The sequence below is a fragment of the Pholcus phalangioides genome, unplaced genomic scaffold (assembly GCF_987345545.1).
Source record: "Pholcus phalangioides strain wild (caught in Gottingen) unplaced genomic scaffold, Ppha-v1.0 ptg000172l_1, whole genome shotgun sequence".
Lineage (NCBI taxonomy): Eukaryota > Metazoa > Arthropoda > Arachnida > Araneae > Pholcidae > Pholcus > Pholcus phalangioides.
The window spans coordinates 8,104,124-8,132,075 of NW_028301637.1; the positions used below are offsets into that span (position 1 = coordinate 8,104,124).

A 27,952-nucleotide genomic window follows, 5' to 3' on the forward strand; every position below is an offset into this window, starting at 1 on the left:
GTGATGATGGCGTCTTCGGCACCTGTTGCTTATCTCACGAGAACAGAAACCTTCTCAGCGGCACATCGTCTGCACAGGTTTTTCTCTCTCTCATTATTTTGTTTCAACAACTTTATTTTATGCGATCACTTAAACGCCATTATTGAATCCTTCATGCCTTTTTTTCTTTCCTTGCCAGCAATGCGTTGACGGCCGAAGAAAATGTGACGGTGTATGGCAAATGCAACCGGCCGAATAGCCATGGTCATAATTACAAAGGTGAGTATGTGCTCATTATCATGAACGCAACTCCATGACCAGTTTAATAATGACCCGTATCCCACAACAATGATCTCGTCGCCAATTTTACCCAATTAGCCGGAAAACTGATATGATGTCGCCAATTAGCTTATCCAGATCCCTTGGCGACTTTTTTCGGTGCCAAATACGTCCGATGGCCTAAGGAAAAGTCGCCAAGGCCATGACTGACTACGGACGCCGAAAAAAAAATAGCGGGATCGGGTGCTGTATAATCCAGAGATTGGCCATTTTGGCGACTTTTTTCCGGCGCCAAACGCTTTGCCCCCCCCTCCATTTTTACCCTCCCTACCCCCCCCCCCCAGATAAAGTTGAAATGACGGAAAACTTATGTGAATGACGGAAAAATGACCGGGAAAACCCGGCTTAATGATGCTACAAATGCCAAGAAGAAAATTGCACAGGAAACATAGGAAACCAACATGCATAATACACTGAAGAGCCAAAAAAAACTGGTACACCTGCCTAATGTCGTGTAGGGCCCCGCGAGCCTGCAGAAGTGCCGCAACACGACGTGGCATGGACTCAACTAATGTCTGAAATAGTGCTGGAGGTAATTGACACCATGAATCCTGCAAGACTGTCTATAAATCTGTAGGAGTAAGAGGGGGTGGAGATCTCTTCTGAACAGCACGTTGCAAGGCATACCAGATATGTTCAATAATGTTCATGTCTGGGAATTTAGGTGGCCATCGGAAATGTCTAAAGAAGTCAGAAGAGTGTTCCTGGAGCCACTTTGTAGCAATTCTGGACGTGTGGGGTGTCGCATTGTCCTGCTGAAATTGTCCAAGTCCGTCGGAATGCACAATGGACATGAATGGGTGCAGGTGATCAGACAGGATGCTTACGTACCTGTCACCTGTCAGAGTCGTATCTAGACGTATCAGGGGTATCACGCCAACTGCACACGCCCCATACCATCACAGAGCCTCCACCAGCTTGAACAGTCCCTTGTTGACATGTAGGGTCCATGAGGTTGTCTCCATACCCATACACGTCCATCAGCTCGAAGCAATTGGAACCGAGACTCGTCAGACCAGGCAACGTGTTTCCAGTCCTCAACAGTCCAATGTCTGTGTTGTCGGGTCCAGGCGAGGCGTAAAGCTTTGTGTCCTACAGTCATCAAGGGTACATGAGTGGGCCTTCGGCTCCAAAAGCCCATATCTATGATATTTCGTTGAATGGTTCGCACGCTGACACTTGTTGATGGCCCAGCATTGAAATCTGCAGCAATTTGCGGAAGGGTTGCACGTCTGTCATGTTTAATGATTCTCGTCAGTCGTCATTGGTCCCGTTCTTGCATGATCTTTTTCAGCGATGTCGTAGATTTAATTTTTTACCGGATTCCCGATATTCACGGTACACTCGTGAAATGGTCGTAGGTGAAAATCCAAATTTCATCACTACCTCGGAGATGCTATGTCCCATCTCTCGTGCGCCGACTATAACACCACGTTCAAACTCACTTAAATCTCGATAACCTGCCATTGTAGCAGCAGTAACCGATCTAACAACTATGCCAGACACTTGTTGTGTTATATAGGCGTTGGCAACCGCAGCGCCGTACTCTGATTGGTTCCATATCTCTTTATTTGCATACGCATGTCTGTACCAGTTTGGCTCTTCAGGTTAATTCTAAAAATATCACTTTTTATACTAAACACGAGAAGCAACTATGACAGCATAATGGGGCGACTGACACCAGAGCAATGAAAATTAAAAATATGAAAGGAATAATATTTCTTAAAATTGAAACAAAAAATGTTAAAAGAATAATAATGTGCTTATTAAAAAAATATATATAATAATAATAGTATTTCTTTGAAGAGTGTGAAGTGTGTATCAAAGTATCAATAATTGCTGAAATTAAAAATCGAATTTTATTGGTGAAATAGAAAAAGTATGTGTTAATGAATGAGAGCAATATGCATTAAAACACCTGGTATGTGCAGAATTCTCGACGTGTTGAATCGTGAATTTCGTCGGGTGTAAAACGTATGAGTCACGAACCATCCTATATCATCATCAAGCTGACGCTCCGAAGGCAGGCACGTGATCGTGTACAGGAGATACTTAAGGAGAGGGCACGCGATCCTCTACTTACTTTCAATCGCGGCTTTGGATGGAAAATACTGAGTTTTGGCGGCAGTTGGAGGAAGAAAATAAAGTTTAATAAGAGCGACGACAAAGAAAGGATGAGAAAGTTCAGGCGTGCTAACGGGGTCACTGCACCACCTCGCCTTCTTTCGTGTGATTGAAAAGTAAATTCCTTGCCTGAATCCGACAAAATACAATCGCAACCAAAGGCTGCCTACAGTGGTGATCGACAACTCCTCACTAATGTGAGCTTGAGAGTACGCAAGCATGTGAGTGAGCAAAAGTATAGAGCCATAAAGTGAGACACAGGCATATTTACAAACGAGTTATAGTACAAGGTGGTAAATTCGAAGAATGAGTGGTCAAGAAAATTAGACTAGAATAATAAAAGGGTGACAAAATTTAGGTAGCAAAATTGTAAATACACTTCTGTCTCTATCTATGTCTCAATCACCCATGGGGCATTTCCGCTGACCTATCACAGATATACAAGTGAGACTTCCTCGTTAAAGCTTTGATATCATACATAGAACCATAGGCAAATGTGTGATAAGCAAATGTAGTAGCAGTAAGTAAAATCATAAGCTAGTGATCTAGACCAATGTAAATGGAGGCGTAACAAAGGTGCCAACATGTTCACAGGTACAACCAATTTTACATCTGCTGTGAACCGTTGTTGAATTGAATCCCAATATTGCTTATTGTGTGTAAGCAATTTTTGAGACTTCATTAGACATGCTTTTCTCTTTTCTTATCATCACGACTGTGTGTAAAAAATGTGAACTTAATTAATAATAGTGATTATTGATGTTATGAAATTGCCTCGTTATAGAAAATGAGTATTGCAAATTAATTACTGTTTGTTTTTCTACATTTCAGTCGAAGTGTCAGTGAAAGGAAAGGTATGATGAGATGATTGATGTGTCTGTTGTTAGAGATCGAGACGTTTCTCCTGTACAGATCGCATATAGGAGTCTAGGAGTCTTAATACTTTTCTTATTGAATTGTACTTTTTTAGATCGATCCTCAAACTGGGATGGTGATGAATTTACATGATTTGAAAGAATACATGAGGGTGAGATGGTTGCTATCGTCTTTTATTGCCTGTGACTTATGTGTCAATGTATTTTCCTTTCATCATTGAAATGTATCAAAGCAAAAAAATATGTAATGTCATAGCTGCCAACGCTCCTGAAAAAATCCAAAATTTTGGCTGTAATCGAAAAAAATCGCTATTTTTGAGAGGAAAATACAGAGTGTTTGTAATTAAACTGACAGTACTTAAGAGCCATCTGTAGCTCAAATAAACAATCAAACTACCGGAATGACATCAAATTTGGTGGTGGACCAATGGCAACATGGGAAGGAAGGATTCTATGAAAAAATTGATTCCAAATGTCGCCGATAGGGAAAAATGAGGCACTGTCGTATTTTAAAAAGAAGTTTCAAGGAACAGACACATGAATAAGAAAGACAAAATCACAATGAAATATCACGCTTTCTTCATCACATTCACTTTTCCAGCAAAAGCATCAAACACTTTCAATGTGACTGCCGTTCTCATGGCAGTCAGCATAAGGATGCTAAGTGTGGCACAAGAGAATTGCGGTCACAACATTCTCTCCGGCAAAATGAAACATGTTGAAAGATATGTTTATCACAGTCCTTGGTATGTTATCCTTTAAGGTAGTCATGTTTGGGACAACAACAAGATAAACCTTGGACTAGAGGTATTCCCACAGCAAAAAAATGTGTGAAGTTAGATCCGGTAACATGAGTCGCCCATGCAACCGAAAAGTTGCGACAAGTGACCCTTACTTTGTTAGTTTGATCATTAAGTGATATGGTCTGTGATGAACATTTCTCGTGACATGTTTCATTTGGCTGAATAGAATGTTGTGCAGAGGATGCAAAGTGTTGCCCATGAGAACGGCAGTCACATTGAAGGATGTTGATGTCCTCGTCAGGAAAGTGCATGTGATGAATGAAGCATGATGCTTTTCCTGTAATTTCATCATTATTATTAATCTGTCCGTTCTCCGGAACTTTTCACATATTTGCTGCTCAACACTGCCTTTTCCCTCATCGTGGCCATTTGAAACTAAATTTTTTTCATTGAATTCTTCTTCCATGTCTTCATTGGCTCCCTGCTACCAAGTTTGATGTCATTCCAGTTGTTAGATCAAGCTACAGATGGCTCTGAGTGCTGTCAGTTTAATTACAAATACCCTATATATGTATCTAAAGCATTTACACAAAAAAGTCCATGTGTTCTTTCTTCCAAAATGACACATGCATAAAGTACATTGCTAATAAATTCTGAAGAAATTTTTCTTTTTTGGCTAGGAAAAGACAACATTTGCCAAACACCTATTGTCTCGAATCAACGTGATGACATGTTTTGAATGGTGATACATTCCTTTCCGTCTGTCTGTCCTCTTTTTCTATCCCAATGGCAGTGTTCTGTTGCTGTGGTTTTGATTTGAGTGCAGTAATGGCAGCCGGTTCACCATCCACTCTTTGACGATAGTTGACTATGAATGTGTAGCATTTTTCCAAAGGACATTTTTTCATTCATATCCCCATGATTTCATTTTCCCGAATGAAAAATCCCTATTTTATTTTTAAAGAAGCTTTTTGTATTTGTGTGCGGTTTTCGAATTTGGGTCTGTGTTAAAATCTCCCCAATTCTCATTCTCAAAAAGTTGGCAACTATGAAAATGTCCATTGCAGGGGTTCTCAAACTTTTTTCATCTGCTCTCCCCCCTTTCCTTAATCAACTTCTCCCCCAGAGAGCAGTTTAACAGAGTCTTTTTTTCAAAAAAAGGCTTTATCAGGGCCACTGCTCTGTAGTGTTCTTGTCCTGGGCCTTGTCAGCTGGGACAAGCAGACATTTTGGAACCCCCCGTATAATGTAGAAGGAGCAGTTAAAATATGAATTCACCACCTCCTCTAGTCCAACACCTAGGGCACCAGACCAGCCTACTTCTCCCCTTAGTTGCGGCCCTGCCACCTGATTAAGGTTGGCGACACACAGTTTGAGAACCCCTGGTCTATTGCAATGATATAAACTTTAACATGTTTCCCCCTTTATGAAACAGGTCGCCATCATTGATGTCTTAGATCACAACAACCTCGATAAAGATGTGCCATTTTTCAAAGATAAAGTCAGGTTCGTGTATTGGTTTTTTCTTTAAATTTGTATGATTTCTGTGACAAACATTCACCATACGCTCAAAAGCAGTTGAATCTGAGACAAAAATTTCGACAGCCGGCTGATGTGAAGATAAATCCAGGAAAGAAAATTCAGCTGCTTCTATAGGGAATTGTACCCAAATCCTCTTACTTGCCAGGTGAATGCACTAGACTACTACTGCTTAACTGTACATGCACCTCCTACACATTCCTATGTGAAATTTCTAATGAATCGGTACATGTCAGAACATGTTATGTGGGTATGCATGGCCCTAACATATTTATGTTGTCAGAGTTCTGCTTGTTTTGAGTTCTTGCTGCTGTTTGTCCTCCATATTTTGAAGTAAAGATGGTAAATGAAATCAATAGGCATTCTGGATATTATGCTGAGATGAACAGGAAAAAAGTGTCATTTCTCTCCATCGGGAATCAAACCCAGGACCTCTTGCATACTGGGCAAGCACACTTACCATTATACCATAGAGAGACAATCCTTTTTCTTTTAAAACATGCACAGTAGCATGGTTTTTTGCTGAGTAGTGTTTTGCAGCCTCTTTTTAACATCAGCCAATGGCCTCCAGGTGGCGGCAGTAGAGATGTATGATGATTTTTTATGGATGGATGGAAAAAAAGCATCATCCATCTCTACTGCCGCCACCGGGAGGCAATTGGCTGAAGTTAAAAAGCTGCTGCAATGTCTCTACTCAGGAAAAAATCACGCTTCTGTGCATGTTATAAGGAAAACTCTCTATGGTAGAATGGTAAGTGTGCTTGCTCGGTATGAAAGAGGTCCTGGGGGTTTGATTCCCGGTGGAATGAAACAACACTTTTTCCTGTTCACCTCGGCATAATATCCAAAATGCCTATTGATTTCATGTATCTTAGCCAAGCAAAAAAATCATCATTTGTCTCTGAAAATGGAAAATGCTTGAATTTTCATGTTATGTAAGTATCATGTTGAAGGGTCTTTGCTGCTCGCTGCACAGACTTTTTTGAATTTGAGACTACTCATGTTAGCGATTTGAAGTTGGAAAACTGAAGAATACTAAATTCAGTCGACCATAACTATGCCATCCAATGGGGTTCAAACCTAGATTTTCACGATGAGTCCAGCATAATGTCCACACAACTGCACAACGGACAAAACTGCTATGGCAAGACCACTACATTACGAAGGTAACTAATCCTCTCTCTTTAGTACTCGTGTGCACTGAACAGAGCCGTACATAGACAGCTAGACGTAACTCAGGCCAAAGCTTCCATTACTCACACTGCCACTAGATGACGACTTATCAAAAGATAATGTCATTCTTCAGTAATAGGCGGAGAGTGACATCTTCTAATTAGAGACTGTTGGTGGTATGCAAAAAAAAGCTTTGTGTGCAGTCTGTGACCAACATCGCTGGCATGATGTAAGCAGCACTCCAGCAATAGAAATAATGCTACTTAATAATTAGTATACTATAGTTCATTATGGTCAAGACGAAGGATTTAAGTTCATTTATCAGCAAAGTGCAAATTGTCAGTGTCTGACGTATGGGCAACTTCACCTCAGAGGTCATGCAGGCAATGTTATTTTTACATGCCACGTGTTGAGAGTTTAATTCTGGTCATCAATTCTAGTCAAACAATCCCTGCCAGGTTAACTGCTGGGAACAACAAATAGTGTGTGGATGAAAGTGGTCGACATTGCCTAGCTCACATCACAGCACCTCTGCTGATTGCATGTCAAAAAGGTCAACGATTAGCCTGGGCATGAGAATATTGCCATTGGACTTGAGAAGCATTGAAAAAAATGGTTGCCTGGACAGATGAGTAGAATTAGTAGGTACGGGTATAGTGCAAACCTCATGAAACGATGGATTCCTCATTCCATTAGGGTAACCTTCAAGCTGATAGAAGTGGAATTTTTGCCTGGGAACTGCAAATTACTACACAGACCAAAATGAAACCCTCTGGTGTGTATGGCATCATCCCTCATAGAGGAACAAAGATCATTGATGACCATTCGCTCCAGTTCATGTGACTGCAGCATATCACTGACAACCTCATCCTTCAACAGGGCAGTGTACCAAGCCATCACTCCTGCATTTTATCCAAATGGTTGGAGAAACAGTCCATGGATGTTCACCACTACTAATACTAAACCATACGTGCACCCCATCCACATTTGTCTGTGGAACTTCTAACAAATCGGCACACGTTGAAATGTGTGTGGTTGTGTTGTGAACCTAAACATGAAGTTTTTTCTGTGTAAAGCTTCACTTATGTTGACTTGACTTCCTGGCCAGTTACGTCACCAGACCTCGATCCAATGGAGCACATTTGAAATGCTATTGAAAGAAACATTCTCTCTAGATATTCTCTCCACAAAATCTTCCTGAACTGTAGAAGACTATGTAAGAAGTCGTGGAACTGTAAGATGCCTGAACGCTGACAGTTCTTTGTAAAGTCCATACCAAGACAAATCATGGCTGCCATCATAAGTGGATACAGGCTCTTCAAATGGGGGCGGGGCAGATTTAGTCCATCTCCACCCTCCCATCTATGCTAATATTACACTTTTTGGGAGAGTTGGGGGCTATCGCTCTCCTGTGCTGTAGGCCTATTCGCCTATGGGTGCCATCAGGGTAAAAAGTGGTTTTACATGCTACTAGACAGGTAGTGCTACTTCAATTGCTTTTGTACATCAAAGATATAAAAAGCATGTTCAATATCTCCAAATAGGTGCATTACACAATTCAAATGTCACACAGTCATGCAAGACATTTCCCTTGTATTCTGTACAGACAAATATTTGTTAGTAAACACTCTCCACACGACACGATGCAAATAATCTGTATTTGAAAAATTACTTAATCAGTCTCTGTCAGAATCTATCCTGACCCAAATTTATAACAGAAGTAGCGACAAAATTAGCAGCATTGTTACATCAAGGGAATCCACTACACCAAGGCGTTAGCTCAACCGCCTCTCGATACAAAATGTGCAAATAATGTCGAGCACTGCTGCCCTGACCTAACTAGTCCTTGCACGTAGAAAATTACCATTGTGTGACAAAGATGATTCATATTCAAAATTAATAAGATATTTGTTAGTATTTTTAATAACTTCATTTTCAAACTTGTCCTTTCTGGGCAAAATGTATGTGCCGTGTAATAATATATTTTTTAACAACAAGGTATCTATCAGTTTTTTTTATATTCATTTATTCTCAAGTCGAATCTCACATTTCGTTCCAGTACGACTGAAAATCTTGCTGTCTTCATTTGGGAATCTCTGAGCAAGCTCTTACCATCAACCTTCCTTCATTGTGTCAAGGTTCATGAGACAGACAAGAACGTGGTGACGTTTCTTGGAGAATATCAATGAAATTTGAATGTGTATAGTACAATTATAAATATAATTAAATATTTACATTAAAAACAATATTTCAGTGTTCTGTTTTTAGTTATTACCAGTTCAATTATGTTTATTAGTAGATGATTCTACTGTCTTAAATGACTGGATTGCTTGTTTTTTTTTCTCAGTGAATTGAAATTTTCAAATACACGTGCAAACACAAAGGCAAATTGCCCAACGAGATGGCTGAAAAAAGATAAAAGATGTGTACAAAAATAGCCAAACTATAGCAACCCAATATAAAAGCATATATCATGAAAGAAAAACACGTATAAGTAATACTACATAATATACACTGATCATAAGAAAGATTATGGTTGTCTTATTTGTCTACATATGGATAACTTCTCGATTTATCCCACTATGTTCATCATACTTCTTTTTAAACTGTATCAGTTGTGTTAGAATTCATGACCCCCAGAAGTAAGCTATTCCATTTGTTAACAACCCCCTATTATAGAACTCCCCGCTGCACCACAACGTGGAATTGTCCCTTTCTAAATGATGCTGGTGTCTTCTTGTCAAAGCAGTTGATTGGTGGTGTTTTAATAACTCGTGGTCCATCCTATCCATCCCGTTGAAAATTTTAAACACTTCAATCATATCCCAGACACCTGTGTTGCTCCAATGTAAACATATTAAAAAACATCGAGTCTTTCTTCATTGCTTAAGCCTTGTATGCCAAGAAGAGCTTGTGTAACTCTTCTCCGCACCCCCTAAACTAAGTATATGGCGCTCTGTAGGTGTGGTTTCCAAAGCCTTATGGCATTACTCCAGTTCAGGACGAACTAAGTCGCTGAAAAATGACTAGGAGTACACAAAGAAACCTTTTTGTGAATGAAACCGAGCATTCTATTCGGTTTTTTGACCACTGCGGAAAATGTTCAGAAAATCTAAGAAGCTCGTCAATAGAGAATTCTCAAATCAGTGACCCTAGTTGCAGAGCCCTAACTAGACAGGTGCACCTGCACAGGGCCCACTTGGAAGGGGGACTCAGAAGGGGCCTGAATTCAAATTCTTGCACAAGAATGGCTAGCTACGGCCCTGCCTAGTTGCATCAATGATAGTAATAATCAAGGCCCGGATGTTGTTGACGTAAAAAATTGTAAAAAATGCCCTAAAAACTCAAAAAAGTTCAGAAAACTCGTAAAAAATGCTTTAAAAACTTGAAAAGAAATTCCTAAAAATGACAAATATGCGTCAGAATAGCAATATGAAGTTCTTGAAAATTAGTTATGTTCAAAAGTCTAAGGAAAATATTTCAATAAGAACCAAATCAGATTTTTTTTCTTTCATTTTTCCACCACCCTTCTCAACATTACATCAAAAAATTACCAACAGAACTTTCCTAATAAAGAAATTGTAATTTTTGAATGGGCTATGTAATCTATAAGCAGAAATATACAAATATGTACCGTGGAAATGCATTTATCTACTTAATGAATAAAAAGTAATATGTATATTTGAACTTCTCACCTTTTTTTTAAAGGTTTAGATGTTATAGGGGCACATACAGGGCCGGTCTTAGACCTAGTTGCACCCGGTGCAAAAACAGTAGTCAGCGCCCCCCACCCCAGGTGCGGATCCAGAGTGATGTGTCGGAGGGGGCAATTTTTTCTAGTCATTACTGTCCCATAAAATACGGGACATATTCATTCTACCATATTATCGGACTCGGTGTGTGGTGATCGCCCCCCCCCCCCCACCTCTTTGTTGGATATTAAGGGACGAAGAAGTCGTAAAAGCTTTCTTCCTAAAATGGGGTTACTACCATTTAACTTGTAAACAAGCATAAAAACCCAACTTGTTTGATTTAAAAACATTAAAAAACGTCACACATTTATGCAGGGTACTTACCGCAAAAGATCTATCTTCTTCATACTTATTTTAATTGAATTTTATGGTAAAATAAGTATATAGTTTCACGCGTAAGAGTTAAACTGATAATGAAAGTGATATTTTCGTACGATTACTTTCATATTTATAAAACTCACGTGAACTTCATTTAAAATTATCCCTTTCAGACCCAGTACTAAGAAACGGAAGGGGCAGGCAAACACCAGCTAAAGCACCGGGCTCTGCAACTTGGGCAGGCCCGTACCTATTCCGAAGCAACTTGGGTGGTGACCGGAGCGGAATGGGAGGAGGGGGGCACTTGTAACTCCTTTTTCTGAGCATAACCATTTCAAGAAAAGTCAGCGCCCGAGAAAGCATGCTACGGACCTGGGGAAGGAACAGGGCCATCTTAAGAGCATCATGGGGCCCCCTAGCCAAGTGGTTTTTCTGAGGCCCTGCTTAGTAAATTCTAGATAATTTTAACTAGATCTCATTTTCGTGAGGGCCCCTCTACTTTCGAGGATCCCGGGTGAGTCCATGCGTTAAAACGGCACTGAGAAGGGGTTATTTTTTTTTAACCTCAGGGACTTCGGCTTTAATCTCAACGATAACGCGCAATTCTCTTCCACCTAGTACCTTACGAAGGTGTAAAACAATGCCGTGAAGCATATTTTAGGGACAACGATCCCAATGGAATAAAGCAATATATATTTTGCACCTCACTTTTTTTTAGTTTAAAAAACAGAATTGGGGGGGGGGGTTCCATGATTGTAGAATCTTATTTACAAAGCTGTTTAAAAAAATCAAATTGAACTTCCAACATACGTTCCTCATTAGTTTCTTGAAAGCAAAAAGATGTCCTTGCGGTCGCACCTTACCAGAGAAACTGTCTAGGAGCCTCATAGGAAGCTTTACCGTTACTCACCGGGTATCTGGAACAAGATCCATTAAACTCCGAAAAGATGTTCGGTTGTGTATGTACGGTTTGTTACAATTTTCAAGTCCACACACACACACACACGTTGCACTTAGGGGTGGTTCGAGACAAAATCTCTACCCGAGCGGGACCCTTTTATGTCCCTGACTTCCCCTAATTAAAAAAAAACTTTTGTTTCAATCCTTTCGTTTTGATGCGTTCAAAGGAACAGCGATATTTTATGTCATAACATATCATGTCGAATTTTTTTCTGCCCTTTTACCTTGGATTTGGCGCTTCCCCTAGAGCGGGTAGAAATCATTTTCTCATTTTTCGCCCTTCTCATGTTTCGGCGCCCCTTCTCATTTAGCGCCCGGTGCAATTGCACCGGTCGCACTGCCCTAAGACCGCCCCTGGGCACATAGGTGTTCGCAGAATTTTCTCAGGGGGGGAATTTACATTTTTTCCTGCAAAATAACACTATAATCTCGGCTTGAGGGGGGTCAGAACCCCAAACGCCCTCCTTTGCGTACGTCTGATTAACTTATGAACGTGCTGATCCACTCACAGTTAGTTCCTCTTCAATCTCGAAATTTTCGGACTTTTTCCGTCAAGACTAGAAATTTGTCTGAGGATAAGTAAGTCCATTGTTTTTTTCGATCACTTTGTCGAATTCTGTTGTGCAGATTGGCCTACCCTGCCTTTGGTACACCCAAAAACTTCTACTGGATATATTGCAAACCACACAAAGTACTGAAGTTTGATATTATGTACTCCAACTATACTTCAATATTCCCTTGGCAGAACGAAGTTTGTGAAATTTTAATGCATACAGCACAGGGGCGTAGCCAGAAATTTCGTTCGGGGGGGGGGGGGACCAAAGTGACAGAACAATGGATTTTCGGTCATTTTCTCACATTTCGGAGGAGGGGGCAGACCCCCAAGTCCCCCCCCCCGCTACGCCCTTGATACAGCACTTCCGCGTATCGAATTGATTTAGTATGGATTTGACTATTTGAAAATTTTCACTGTAAACTGCAAGCATTTAGCCATGTACCCCATCTCGTAATAACAGGCTTTGGAGGCAGAGCTAATGGAGGAGCTTTGGCTTGAAAGGCTTCTATGGTATATATAACGAGATTTCACAAATATCTTTTTACATTAGAAAGATGGTCAACGTTTGAATAGAGTGATCGAATTTTTTTTCACAAATGCTATGCATTGCATGAGCAAGGCAAGTTACATTACAGCTTTTAGATAGAAGCTTCTGATCGCTCTCCCTGCTTCTATCATATATGGAGTAGTATTGGTCAAGAAAAGTAAAACATCATTATGCTCCACGTCATTTGGCCACAAAACATTCATTCTTTTATCAAAAAGTTCACAGATGGTGGAATGATTCACTTTCTCTGGACGATAATTGGGCACAACTTCTCTACTACCCTTCTTAAATATCGGAACGACATTAGCAAGTTTCCAATCCCTTGGGACGATATCCTCAGCAACACTACTCCTGTCATAGACTAAAGATATATATTATTCTTACTCTGTGACTCCTGTATATCTGTGCGACTGTCCCCAACAGTTCATTAGTTCATTCCCTAAGGACCCTCGGATAAATATCATCTAGTCCTTCTGCTTTGCTTCCACATACGGTTTTTTTTTGGAAATTTCTTCTACATCTCCCAGTTGAATATCAGACTTGAATGTAACCAGACTTGGTAGTTTGGGATGGGGAGTGCTGTTATAGCAATTCACATCCATTTCATCTAGTTCCACCATCTGCCAGCGACTACCCTGGGCGGTAACCTTTAGGAGGTGGCAAGTTGTGGAGAGAAGCAAAGAACATTTTACAGTGGAGAGGACGGCAAAACCACGTTCACTCCTGTCAAAAAAAATTTTCCTGGTTACAGCTTTGGTCTATGCCTATGTTAATAATTTTCATGTACACGGAATTCTAGCGTTAACTGGCAATTTGACGACAGTACGTACTACCTTTGTTTTGCTGACAAGTGTAAATTTCTCGTATTTGTCTCGAAGAGGTTAAACAAAGTTTCTGTCGGACTGTGAAATGAGTAAGTGCATACATAAAAGCGTTTTTTACTCATAGGGGGTTTCCTGAAACTTAAGTGTGAACGGAAGGAAAAGAAACGGAACGTGTGAAAATCGATTAAAAAGGCGATTGGTTTTCATCTGCTTTTGGACAAGACTGAACTTCTTGACCTTGGCACCTAATCAAAGCAAATATCTTGATTTGAGTTGACTTCAATCCGTCTGGCACTTACGAGAGCAAATAAAAAAAAAGTATGATATCGAAAGAGATCGCTGTGATAACGGTTTATTTTTTTTTTTTTGCTGGCGCATGCGGAATTTGATGGGGCCGCAGGTTCATTCCCGTCGACCGATTCGTCCGCTCTTTCGGGGTCGAGACTTCGATTGTCCAACATCGTCATCTATAACAACAAAGGACAGATAATAACGCTTTGAAAAAAACAAAAAATGGCAGTCCAACCATGTCTTGCTTTAACATTGCTGGTGTGTTTTGTGGGTTTTATATCGGCGCAGAACTGGTACAGGCCCAGACATTTCGATGGTGAGTTTGCTATTATTCTTACTATTAATTAGCAAGGGAATGTTGAGTTCTCTCGATAACGAACGTCCGTGGGACCGAGAACTTTATATCCAAAGGATTAGAGTCCTGTAACAGGTGGTGAAGTGCATTGAAGCCCAACGGGATTCAAAAATTATCCGTTATGGGAGGTTTTTGAAATTCTAGTGTAGCAGGAACCGTTCCGATTCTGAGGAAATTGCAACAATTGCATCGTGCAAGCGTATAATGATTCCAAAACGTGTGTTTACTACCAAGGCCACAACTATAGAAGCGAAAATTTACTCTTTCGTCCGCCACCAGTGTTCATTTTGGCGTCCCCCTCTCGTAATTTTTAACGGAAAAATAGTAAACTCAGCTCTCTTCCTAGTCCAGGGACACCAGAACCCCCCCCCCCATCCGCCCTCCCTTAATTGCAGCCCTGTTTACTATTACTGCTTAACCGTACATGCACCTCGTACACATTCCTCTGCAGAATTTCTAACGAATCGGTACACGCAGGAACGTGTTGTGCGCATATAGGGTGCAAAGCTAACAGCTCGCACCGCAATTTACTGGCAAACCGTTGATCCTAGAGGCATACTTCTAGGGATGGGGCTTAAGTATTTAGCTACCCTCCGAAATGATTTTTTTCGATCGTTTGGGGGGGGGGGCTAAAATAGCTTCAGCCCCTTCGGTTCCGGTGCCTATGCTAGGAACCTTCTGCTGCAAAACGTGGGTACTATGTCTATAATATATGTAGCATCACAGAGAGCAACAGTCCTACAACGATAAATCATTCAATCATAACACTTCACTCATAGTTAGAAAAACAGATGGCAGCACTACACATAACAAGCATTACAGAGAAACAGAAAACTTCACGTCAGGTTTCACTACACGTACACGCACATTCCCGCATGTACCGATTCGTTGGGGGTTCCGCGGGGGGGGAGGGGTGCATGTGTGGTGTAGTAGGTAGGGCCTCAAAAAAATGGCTCGGGGATCCATGATGTTCTTGGGTCAGCCACCTCGTTGGGCAATTTGCCTGTTGTGGCGTTGTATTTGTATTTGTATTTGTATTTATAAATGGAAGGACTTTCAGGGCTAGACGACGGATTTTATCTGCCCGAGTTTCAACTAAACACTCTTTTAGCTACGGCAAGCATTCATTTTGCCTCCGCATTTTTCAAATGTCCGTTCTTTTCAATTTTTTACACATTTTTACCCTCTTCAGGGAAACTTAAGCATTTTTTGACATTTTTGAAAGCATATTTCGACATTTTAAACCAAGGTTCAGCATTTTTAAATGCGTATTTTGACAATTTTTCTGATTTTAGATGCATCTTTTTTTCCCCCCATTTTTGCGTATCTTTTTTACTTTTTGTGCCATACTTCGACACTATCGGCAGGTTTTCATTTTTCGCGCATTGATATTATTATAATATTTTTAATTTCATGGTAGGCTATATCTTATGTGCACATTTATCTTTTCGTGCATATTTAAGCGTTTTGAGTGCATATTTTGCTACTTTTTAGTGCATAGAATCCGGGCTCTACTCGTAACAATTTTGATTAAACGTTAACATTCGAGAGTGAATTGAATTTCTGTTTCCCCAGCCTAAATGTATGAAGGGAAATTTTTTTTCTGGATAATATAATATGCCGAGGCGTTATCTCGGACATAAAAGTCTACTGGTCTCCGCCGGGAATCGAACCCAGCCCTCTTGCAAACCGGAAGGAATGGTCGTGTCTCCAGCGGTGTATATGTATAGTGCGGTTTTTTTTGCCCTGTGTGCAAGAGGACTAGGGATTCGATTCTCCAGCGGAGACCGGTAAGCTTTTTTATTCCGAGATAACACCTTGACAGTTTTTCTTTCATGTAATTAGGCTTAGAAAAAACCATCTCACTCTCGCTACTGCCGCCACCTGGGGGCCATTTGCTGAAGTTAAGGGAGGCTACTGAACTTCTACTTCAGCGCGCCACGCCACATAAATAAGGAAAGATTGGTCGTGCCTCCTGCAGAGGTGGATTTATGGTTTCGTCATCTGTGGGCTACACAAATTTGGCCGCCCTTTTCTCATTCTAGTCAAAATTTTCTTAACCAATTATTAATTTTTCGAATTTACCGCCCTAGGCTATAGCCCGCTTAGTTCCGCCCCTGTAAATACGCCTCTTGCTCCAAGTCATTCCCATGCTTCAACACTTTCTTGGCCATTATTTGGTCACCTTTTCAGTCGTTCATTGACTTGGTTCCTCGCTCACTACATGCCCACACACTCTATGGTCACTCTTTCGGTTGCTCACTGATTTGGTCGTACTTATAGTCGCTCATTTGGTTATTCACATGCTTCCATACTCTTTGGCAGCTCATGTGCTTGAACATATTGTAGGTCACTTATTTTGGTCATTCGCATACTAATTTGGTAGGCCACATGCTTCGCACACTCTAGGTCAATCTTTTCGTTACTCACATGCTTGCACACACTCTAGGTCACTCTTCTCATCACTCACATGCTTGCACACACTCTAAGTCATTCTTCTCATCCCTCACATGCTTGCACACACTCTAGGTCACTCTTCTAATCACTCACATGCTTACACACTTTCTTGTTCGCTTACATGTTTACGTACGTTCTAGGTCACTCATCGACCTGGTCTCATGCTCTGTAGGTCAATCTTTAGGTCACTCACATGCGTTCACACTATTTTTATTCACGTTCTTGTACAGTTTTGGTCACTCACTCACCTAGTCCCTCGCTTATTATATCACTCACTCATTAGATCACTTACTCACAATGTCGCTCACTATGCCACTCGATCAGTCTCTCAGTAGGCCGCTCACTCTAGGTCGCTCATTCTATCATCAACTTACTAGATTGCCCACTCTGTTATACACACAATCACCTAATCACTCACTCTGTCACTCGCTCAATCACTCACTAACTAGGTTGTTCATTCTGTTACTTCCTGATTAGGTAGCTAATTCTATCACTAACCCGCCAGGTCGCTCAGTCTGTCACTCACTCACTAACTAGGTTGCTTACTCTCACTTCGCTTACTCACTAACTAGGTCGTTCTCTATGTCACACTCAGTCTTCAGGTCACGCACTTAACTCGCTCACTCACTACATCACTCAGTCTACCACTGGGCCCACTCACCGTGACACTCAATCACTAGGTCACTTACTCTATATCTAGGTCACTACTCACCAACGCTAATCACTCTCTCACTTATTATCTGTATCATTTAATAACTCAATCACTCTGTCATCCCTCTCTCACTTATGGCTCACTGACTCGTGTTCATTGGCGTAAGCAAAAGCCCCCCCCCCTCCCCCGAGGCCCCTCAAGTGTTATTTTGCAGGAAAAAACGTAAACCCCCGTCCAGAAGAAAAAAAATTTTTGAAACCCTCCCCCGAGAAAATTCTGCGTACACCTACGCTCGTGTCGAACTCTGTTGTCGGTGAAATTCTCCGTCGATGCGGATTCATCGTCGATGCAGGTCGGTGGATTTTTTCCTAATGGTGAATTGCATGGCGGTGAATTTTTCTGCAAACCATAAGAGAGAGAAAAAAATCTGTGAAATGGAAGAAGAAATATCGCCAAAATATCCGATTGCGCAGTATCCACCACTCAAAACCAATCGAATTTTGTTATTGTAATGGCAGTAGGAAAAAGATCACATGGTTTCGATTCGATTATTTACTCGATACAACAGTATCAGTGATTCTTAAGACACACATTCACGCATCTGCATAGTTCCCAGATAGATTACGTTATCCATGTATCTTAATATAAATCCATCGGATTATTCAAGTGGTGGTATGTATACATACATACATATATATATATATATAAAGCGGCAAAGTTCACATTTCTGGTCAGTCAATAATCGATTGCTGAAATAGTTATCGAAGAGAATGGAATCAATCTTTCATCTCTCGTCGTTTCCTCAACGTTATGAGATATTGGCTCAAAGGTCTCTCTCTCTCTCGACCAGGGACATGTCTCGCGGAAGGTCAAGAAAACAGGTCAAGATAAATAAATATCCAGAAAAAATGTGCCAGTTTCCCCCCTCCCCCGAATCCCATATATGGTCGATTCTGTTTTTCCGCTCTATTTTTTTACCGGAAAATAGAAATCCATGTTTTCTCTTATTCAGTTTCGAGAAAGTTCTCAAACTTTTTCTCGTCCGCGGTGCCCTTTTCCTTAATCAACACGTATCCCCGGCTCCCCCATAGCAGTTAAACAAAGAATCTGTTCAAAAAAAGCAACCTTTGTCTGGAAGGTTCCCTGAGAAAGGTTCGAGGCACACCAAGGCACCGCGGCGAACGGTTTGAGAACCCCTAAATTAATGAATTGTTTCACAAGCTGGGATCCCACAGTGACTGGGTCCAGGCATCGTCCTCGGGGAAGCAATAATTTATGGCTTTCAATACAAAAGCGTATAATAATGATCATTTTTGTCGCACCACGGTCATTTTCTGCACGCGAGGACTATTTAGACCGGGACCTACAATTTATTGCCGATTCCGAACGGCAAGCGTGTTTTCTTTATACTCATCGAGAGATTGGTGCGCTAACCCCTCGATGGGGGACTCCCTGCGGTAGCAATTTTTTTGCTGCTGTCAAGTCGCCGTTTTTTGTTGTATCCCTGTGTCAGGAAAGTTTTCTCACAAGGATAGAATAATGACAGAACGGGAAGTTTTTTTTCCCTCACCAAGCGTCTTCCTGCCGGGATTACACTATAAAAGTTTTCTAAAAGTTCTTTTATAAAATTTGAAAAATTTAACCAATAAGATTATCGGTTGCATTTGCTTGAATGTAACCTATGAGCTTTATATTGGTTGAATTTTTCAAGTTTTATAAAAGGGATTTTATCAAATTTTTATAAGCCTTAGAAAATTTCCGAAAAAGTACGGCTTTTCTTGACGCCGGCTGCGGTTACCGATAGCGGTTTGCGGTTTACGTCCAACAAAGACTTTCTGTTATCTCTCTTTTACCTTAATTATCTAACAATGCATCAGGATCCAGTAATAGTGAGAAGCGGCCTTATTCTTACCCTGCGTCAGGACACAGTCATTGTGGGATCCCAGCTTACATGTTAGGGGCCGTTCAAGTATTACGTCATCATCGATTGGGGGGGGGGGGTGTCCGATTTGCTGACTTTTGAGGGGAAAGGGGGGGGGGGGTTTGGATAATGCTTACGTCAGCAACCACCCTTTATGAAAATATGAGTTAAGGTTCAGAGGGGCAGAGCTGATGACGAAATTTTGCTGACAAGGGGGGGAGGGGATCAGCTTTTTGCTGACTTTTGCTGACAAGGGGGAGGGGTTCAAAAATGGCTAAAAATTTGCTTACGCAATACTTGAACGGCCCCTTACTAGTCTCGAAAAAAATTTTATGTTCCGGACATCAACAAGCATTTCTTTAATTCGGTAAAGTCGCACTTTCGTGTTCAAAGAGAAACGGAAACAAACGAAGAAATGACTATAAGAGATAAATGAAGTTAGTCGTGTAAGAATAAGTATTCTGACCTTTGATACTGGAGGGAAAAGTAGCTACGTAGGGCTGGCCCTTTTTGGAAAAGAGGCTAATATGCTCACCGGCATATCCTTAGATCTCACCTTGACGATGAACAAGAGGAAAAAGAAGATATTTAGCTCGGCCGGCCCAATAAGGGAAAAAGGCCCATAAGCCCACCGGTTTCCATTCGAGGATTTGTTAGGATGAGGGCCCTACAAGTGGAGAAGTTGGATACCCGTGCAGTCAGGCCAATGGGCAGTGGCCCATTAACGCATGGGCCCACCCGGGCAGGGCCACGACCTCCTATATAACCTTATCTATCTAGGTGGTCGTAGCACGGCCCGGGGGCCTCGAGAGAAAAGGGGCCTCACAAAAGTTAGATCTGGTTGAAATTTTCTAGAGTTTACCAGTAGGGCCTCGAAAAAACCGCTTGGCCCGGGGGCCCATGATGCTCTTAAGACGGCCCTGCCAATGGGGCCCTGCACGTGAAGGAGAAAGAGTCCTGTGTGGACTGGCCACAGGAGCCCTGTACGTGAAGAAGACGGATAACTGTGTAGCCAGGTCATAACGGCCCTACACGCAATGCGATGAATATCTGAGGAACTGTTGAGAACTGACATTACAACGAAACGGATGCGCCGTAAAGGCCAGTGTCGTGAAGCATCCAGATGTCTGCAAATATGTTTTTGTGTGTAACTATTTATTGTTTTGACTTACAATGAAGCTTCGGAAGGGGCGGGATGGTTCTGGGGGCGGGAGAATTCGGTCGTGGGGAGTGATATGGGTTTTTGGGTGGTCGGGTGGCGGCTGTTGTGGGACTTGGCTGAGGATGTTTAGTTGGGGTTGGGGGGGGCGTGAACGTCCTGGTGGTGCTGGGCTATTATTGGGTTGGGAATGTGAAGGAGGCAGGGTGACGAGAGAGTTGGTGAGGGGCGGCCTAGGGGGTTGGGTTGGCTTGGGGTGGCTTCGCTTGGCTGATACACCAGTAGGTTTTCCCGGTACGTCCGCGGTCTTATGACCACTGTGCTTAAATTGCAATAGCGATAGAGCCTGGACGTGCTCGGTTCATTCTGTATTCTGATGTTAGTTTATATATGTTTTTGATGGGTCATGGGTGGAGATGACGGATAAGGGGGGGGGGGGGAATTACCAAGAGAATTAAGGCCTCGCACTTTTTTTCAGAGTGACCCGATAAACGGAGTGTGGGCCATGACCTCGCTTCCATTATCTCCAATTGATGCACATTCATGCACATAAATTTTCCGTTACACTAATGAGCTCAGTCTCGTCATTTGTTTGAGGGGTCGTATACATTAAAAAAAAAAATAACTTTTCATACGGACACGCTGTCCTCAAAAACCCAATTAGAAAGTTGTTGCCATGCCTCCGAAGAGACAGGGCAACAACGTTCTATTGGGTATTTGAGAGCATTGAATTGTGTCCGGTCCTTCAATATAAGAGTTCGATGTCCTTAAAAACCTAGTAAGAACGTTGTTGCCCTGTCTCTTCTGAGGCCTACAAAAGAGCTATTTCCACGTTTCTAAGTGCAATATTTGCGGAGATATTTGAATTCCAAGAAATAGGAGAAAAGTTGGAAAAGAACGGCGTAAAAAGCAATGGGAAATGTTTCTTTTCCTCATTTTCCCAATTTTTCTCCGATTTTTGAATTCAAATATTTCAGTGAATATTGTGCTTAGAAATTGTGGAATTTTTTTTATTTGTTGGCTTCAGGGGAGACAGAGCAACAACGTTCTAACAGGGGTTTTGAGCTCACGGGGACTGTATAAAAAATTAATTTCTTCACGTATAACACCCCTCAGACAAATTTTAAAATTTTAAGTCACTGCACGTCATTTGAAATCTTTTGTATTTGAATGTATGTTTCTAAAGCCAGTGGTTGCAGAGATATCTGCTGCGCAAAAAATTTGGGACACCCTGTATATCTTTAATGCTAAAAACTACTCTAGTAATAATAATGAAAAAATTATTCAAGACAATTAAAATACACTCGTGTCCATAAATTAAGGATAATGCCAGCTCCGGCAAATAAAGGTTCAGAAACAAAACAAACGTTACTTATTCATAAAGCCCATTTATTAAACAAAAGATAAAGAACAAAAACGATGGTGTATGTGTGATACCATTCATAAAAACTACGATTTTTGCTCCCTGGAGCAATTGTAAAAAAATATCTCCTTTACAAAAACTTACTATTACATGGTTGGTATGATGGTTAATACATTGTATGTCTCCCATGGGATGAAATACAGTCCGTACAACGCATGCTAGGCATGCTGAGTATCAAATTATCGATCTGATCTTGGAGAAGATCACTCCACTCAGCAAGCAATGCTCTCCGAAGTTCCGGTACACATGTAGGAGGTGGTTGACGGGCTGCAACTCGTCGGCCAAGCATGTCCCACACATGCTCTATCGGATTCAAGTCAGGTGAGAATGCTGGCCATTCCATACGGGTTATATCCTCAGATTCAAGGCATTCGTTTACGATGTTTGCTCGGTGAGGACGGGTGTTGTCATCCATAAACACAAATTCTGCGCCCGTGGCACCCCTAAACAAACGTAAATGTTGTTCCAGAATGATGTCCCGATAAATTCGGGCTTTCATGGTTCCGGTTTGAACATGCAGATCTGTTCTGGAACCCAGTATAATTCCATCCCAAACGAGCAATGCTGCACCACCGTAACGGTGTCGTTCAATGATGTTGTCTTGGTGGTAACGGGTACCTGGCGTTCTCCATATGAAATTCCGACGTGAATCAGACTGCAAGCTGAACCTGGACTCGTCGGAAAACATCACACAAGCCCCCTGTGATGATGTCCACATTTCATGTTCTCTACTCCAGGCTAATCACTGCCGATTAGTGAGTTGCCGTGAGCGGAACACATCTGACAGGCCTGCGAGCATATAGACCAGTGTTTCCCAAAGTTGGCAATATCGCCCCCTGGTGGGCGATAGAATGGTCCAAGGGGGCGATAGAACCTACTGATTTAACATAGGATCCTATGGGTTTACTTGAGTTGGGGGCGATGAGAGGAAAAAATTTCTGATGAAGGGGGCGATGGAACAAAAAGTTTGGGAGACTATGATATAGACCAATATCTCCCAAACGTCTGTACACGGTTTGCCTTGAAACTGTGGTACCCGTGGCTGCAGATAGCTGACGAGACAGGTCGGATGCTGTGCTCCGTCTGCTTCTTTTGGCAGTTACTGCCAAATACCGGTCTTCATTCGGCGTTGTAACTCGGGGGCGACCTGTACTGTAACGTCTACTGACATTTCCGTTATCTTGGAATCGTTGCCAAAGCCTAGAGATGACACTTTGGGCAATTCCAAGTTCCTCGGATACTTCCATCTGAGTACGCCCACATTCCAGGCGGCCGATAATTCTACCACGTAAAAAATCATCCACATGCGTCCTCTGTGTCATAACTATTCGCTTATGGCACCGAGCGCCTTACAGAACTCTTGTGACCAATTTTACTTCTTTGCCACCATTCCTTATGTACCCCCCTCTTACACTCTCGTCATTGTGACGTACTATCGGCATCATGTGGTGGCTTCCTGAAATTTGCATATCATTCTTGCAGATGTGTGTGATAATTCTACAGGTGAAATTTTTACTTTAGATTTCGATTTCCGTGTGATTCTGAATTATCCTTAATTTATGGACATGAGTGTATATTGAATACGTATATTATACAAATATATAATATATGTATTTATATAAACATAAATCAATTATTAATTTAAACTGCAATTGAAACAACGACCCATTTTTACTAATGAAGACAAAAACTGTTAAAAAACTAATTTGAGTTTATATTTCAAAGATTTTGAATTGGTACACTTTTGTAATCATTTGTTGATGATGAAAGCATTAGGGGCTGTAATATCCAGGGACCAGAGCATCATGGGCCTCCCAGGCCCATGTGTTGTTTTTCAGGCCCTACCTGGAAAATTCTTGAAAATTTCAACCAATGCCCATTTTTGTGAGATCCCTCTCCTCTTGAGCGCACCCCCCCCCCCCCGAGCCGTGCCAGGGTGAGTTCGTGCGTTGAGACGGCATTGGCAATATCTTCTGAGACTTTGTCGATAAACGATGAAAATGACTGACGTGAATGCCTAATTTGGCATTTCTGAACATAGAAAAAAAGGGTGGTAAAATTTTCGAAATACAGTAGGCTCTCGACTATCCAGTCTCCACACTCAGGGCCATCTTAATGGCACCACGGACCCCCGGACTAAGTGGTTTTTCTGAGGCCCTACCTGGAAAACTCTCGAAAAATTCAACTACTTCTCGTTTTTCTGAGGCCCCTCTTCTCTTGAGGTCCCGGGCCGTGCCCGGGTAGCATAGGTGGAGATTGACTTGGAAGTCGGGGGGGGGGGACAAGGTCATTATTGCTGGGGGGGCACGATGATGATGTCAGCTCATATATACATTAGATCAGTCGACCCCACCTTTGACGCTAAGGGGGCAATGCCCCCCCCACACCCCTCCCCCGTATCTCCGCCCAGGCGTTAAGATGACCCTGTCCGTACTGTCCGACCAAGTTAAAAATTAGTACATAATAATTCTCCGTGATTCTAAAAAACAGGTTTCGGATTGTGGCTACGCGAAATCGACCATTAAAATAATGAGAGTCTCGCTGCAGTGTTGGCGCACTTATCGCCAAATGCGAGAGTTGATTGGCAATTTCGCTCAAATAAACAATGTTTGTGAATGACCGCCCTCAAAAGATGATGGGCGATGCGATTTCTCTCTCTCTCTTTTATTTCCTCATGACTCATGCCGGCTCACGTTATCTTGTATGGTCCGGCGAATTGCTGTTCCGCTACCCCCACGCAGCAAGCACATCATGGACCCATCACCCCCGAATATAAGTACAACTATTTTATTTTCTGGATGTGTGGAAACAATTTTCCTCCCCGATCTTTCAATTATTATAAATGAATCACTTTATCCTTTTATTTATCATGACGGTTCGAGTTATCGCGCGGGGGGTGGTCTTGGGGGTCTGCCCCCGCCCCCCGAAATGTGAGAAAAGGACCAAAAAAATGGGAAAATCTATTGGGATGACGTCACTCTCCGCTACCAAATGAAGGATTTAACAACTGGCTGGTGCGAAGATATATTTTGGAAAAAGAGAAAATTCAACTTTCCCTGCGGGGAATCGAACCCACGCCCTAAACCACTAGACTGCAGAGGCACCGAATCTCTCAATCTTTCCTTGGAGCTCGTGTACACTGAAAGGGACCGTACATGGACGGCCGGAGCAGACTCAGGCCAAGCTCACAACTGCTGACGCTGCCACCAGATGGCGACTTATGCAAGGATGACGTCACTCTCCGCTACCATACGAAGGATATATTTTGGAAAGAGAGAAAATTAAAAAAAAATAGATTCCCCGCAAAGGCACAGTTGAATTTTCTCTCTTTCCAAAATATATCTTCGCAACAGCCAGTTGTTAAATCCTTCGTAAAATCTATTGTTCTATCACTTTGGTCGCCCCCCCCCCGAATGAAATTTCTGGCTACGCCCCTGACCTGCACCCCTCTGGGGATGTCGGGACGTTTAATATCAGCTTTGAGATCAAGTGAACCTAAACTTATATAATTACGCTAGCATTTAAGGTAATGAACAGGGTTTCACTCGTGCAATGGTTCAAAAAAAAAGTGCAATGAAGAAAAATGAATCAAATACCTTTAAAAAAAGATGAAAGGGCGGGGAAAAAAAATCAGATTCGAATCCGAGACCCACAGTTTTACAGCCCATTTCACTACCGACTGTGCCATCGATGGGGAGAGTCGAGTAGGAAAGTATATGAAATTTGAACATCCGCTAGTCACCAGTCAGCGTCAATTAACGCTACGCTCACAGTGGGGAGCGAAGAGGTGCGGGTTACAAGAATTGCGAATGGGAAGAAAAAACTGCATAGGAGGTGGAGGAAGAGATGCCCGTACATAGTAAAAGAGGAGGAGGATAGAGAAAATGGCGTGGGTGAAAATTCCGGGAAAACTTGTTTGAATTTATTCCACTGGCATTTAGAAGCAATATTACGTCCGTGATCGTAAAGGGGTTAAGAAACTGAATGCCACTTGAAAGCAATTTTCAATTGAAAGTATGTTGCAAAGATATCCGCTGAGCTAACAATTGAGAACAATGCCAGCACACAGACCTACTATAGAAAAAAAAATTAAACTCCAATATCCTGTATCCATACCTAGAACGTGGCTCGTATTTATAATTTGAGCTATCTTGGCAAACCAATTTGGCATTAAATTGACCAATGGCGCCAACTCATTCTGCATGCCAACCAGAAAACGAATCCAGTACTCTCGACATTGCAGAATTGAATTTTATTCATTGCAATTGCAAAAATATAAATTAATTTATATACGATTTGATGATCAGAAATTAATTTTTACCTCTTTCTTCCAGATTATCTTAGCACACTGAACACCAAGCAGGTGGCACGTATCACCGACATGGAAAAGGAATTCGAAGGCAGCGGAGACATCGATGAACCGATTGAAGATACGGGGTTCGAATGGAGCGAGTATTCGCCGAAACGGAAATTGCCAATCAGAACAGGTAATGTATCTAAATTACAACCGGAAAAATGTATATTTATCAAACCGAAAAACACGAAGACTCACGAATTCTGCCATCTTTTTTTCCCCTTTTTTCCAGGGCTGAAGTACAGTAAAGACGTTGCCTGCTGCTCACTGGGCCAGCTGGCGGGCGACAAGGGTTACCATTGCCACGTCAAGTTCTACGCTGCCAGAATCATGATGAGGAACAAGAACAGGGCCCACAATAGGAAGATGGGATTCTACGGTCAGTATAAAGTGCCGCATTACGGAACGAAGCTCATGAGAACCTTCGAGCAATGCGTCGCTGGTAGGGGTGTCCTCTTCAACAAGTGCTGTCATCTTTCGGCCGTGGAAATCAAGAGGAGACCTCACTTCGACACGATCCAGAGGAAAAGGTACCAGAAGAAAAAACAGATGAGGAAGGCCAAACTCATCACTGTCGAGGAGACGGGAGTTTGATGAAGAATGAATTTATCACGAATATGAAACAAGAATGGATGCACCACTTCACACAAAAAAAGTGGCGACTTTCTTTTTTGTACGATCAAACCGATTGGGTGAAACTCCAATTAACATCGTCTGAGTGACAATCGGTAGATTCCTGGAGATGTTTTTGTTTTGTGGCATATTTTTTCTCGAACAAACGAATACTTTGCGTGAAAACCTGTACAGAAACGGTCCCTTTTTAATAAAACCAAGTTTTTACACTCGATAACAAGTGTCTGGTTTTTTGATGAAGAGTATGTGGCTTTTTACATTTTAGCAGCGAGCACTGAGACATGGATGAAACGCGTGCTCTTGATGGCACGCGGTCAGGGGCGTAGCCAGAAATTTCGTTCGGGGGGGGGGGGGGCAAAGTGACAGAACAATGGATTTGGCCATCTTTTTCCCTTTTTTCGGTCATTTTCTCACATTTCGGAGGACGGGGACCAGACCCCCAAGTCCCCCCCCCCCTCACTACGCCCTTGCACGCGGTGCTTTCATAAGCTAGACTTGATTTTTTTGAAAATGTTTACATTGGAAGAGCGCAGATGCCGGGGGATATCAATCAGGTATTACTATCCCGGCATAAAAAACGAATTCAAATACAAATGCAACGCCACAACAGGCAAATTGCCCAACGAGGTGGCTGATTTAAGAACATCATGGATCCCCGAGCCATTTGTTGGAGGCCCTACCTACTACTACTACACCCCACATACGCCCCGCCCATACCACCCCCCCCCCCGCGGAACCCCCCAACGAATCGGTAAATGCGGGGGAATGTGCGTGTACGTGTAGTGAAACCTGACGTGAAGTTTTTGTTGTTTCTCTGTAATGCTTGTTATGTGTAGTGCTGCCATCTACCACACATCTATGATGCATAACTGTTCACTCTCTGCAAATTCGACGAGTCTGTTTCTTTTGTCGTTTTGTACACCGTAACCATGACTTCCGACTGAACTTTCGCCATTTTTTCTCTCTCCAATCCTAGCA

At 42.0% G+C, this 27,952-nt stretch overlaps 2 protein-coding genes across 2 annotated transcripts; both read left to right on the forward strand.

Annotated features, from left to right (window-relative positions):
* Window positions 1-9,018, forward strand: pr (6-pyruvoyl tetrahydrobiopterin synthase purple). The gene is made up of 6 exons (XM_089255844.1): window positions 1-77; window positions 179-258; window positions 3,274-3,296; window positions 3,413-3,469; window positions 5,496-5,566; window positions 8,832-9,018. Exons 1-6 carry the CDS (start codon window positions 4-6, stop codon window positions 8,959-8,961), a joined length of 435 nt encoding a protein of 144 aa, XP_089111970.1. The 5' UTR covers window positions 1-3; the 3' UTR covers window positions 8,962-9,018.
* A 5,078-nt stretch (window positions 9,019-14,096) lies between these two features.
* On the forward strand, window positions 14,097-27,194 carry LOC149063667 (uncharacterized). The gene is made up of 3 exons (XM_089255858.1): window positions 14,097-14,336; window positions 26,322-26,474; window positions 26,574-27,194. The coding sequence occupies exons 1-3, from the start codon at window positions 14,243-14,245 to the stop codon at window positions 26,933-26,935; spliced, it is 609 nt and encodes a 202-aa protein (XP_089111984.1). The 5' UTR covers window positions 14,097-14,242; the 3' UTR covers window positions 26,936-27,194.
* Window positions 27,195-27,952: the final 758 nt, after the last annotated feature.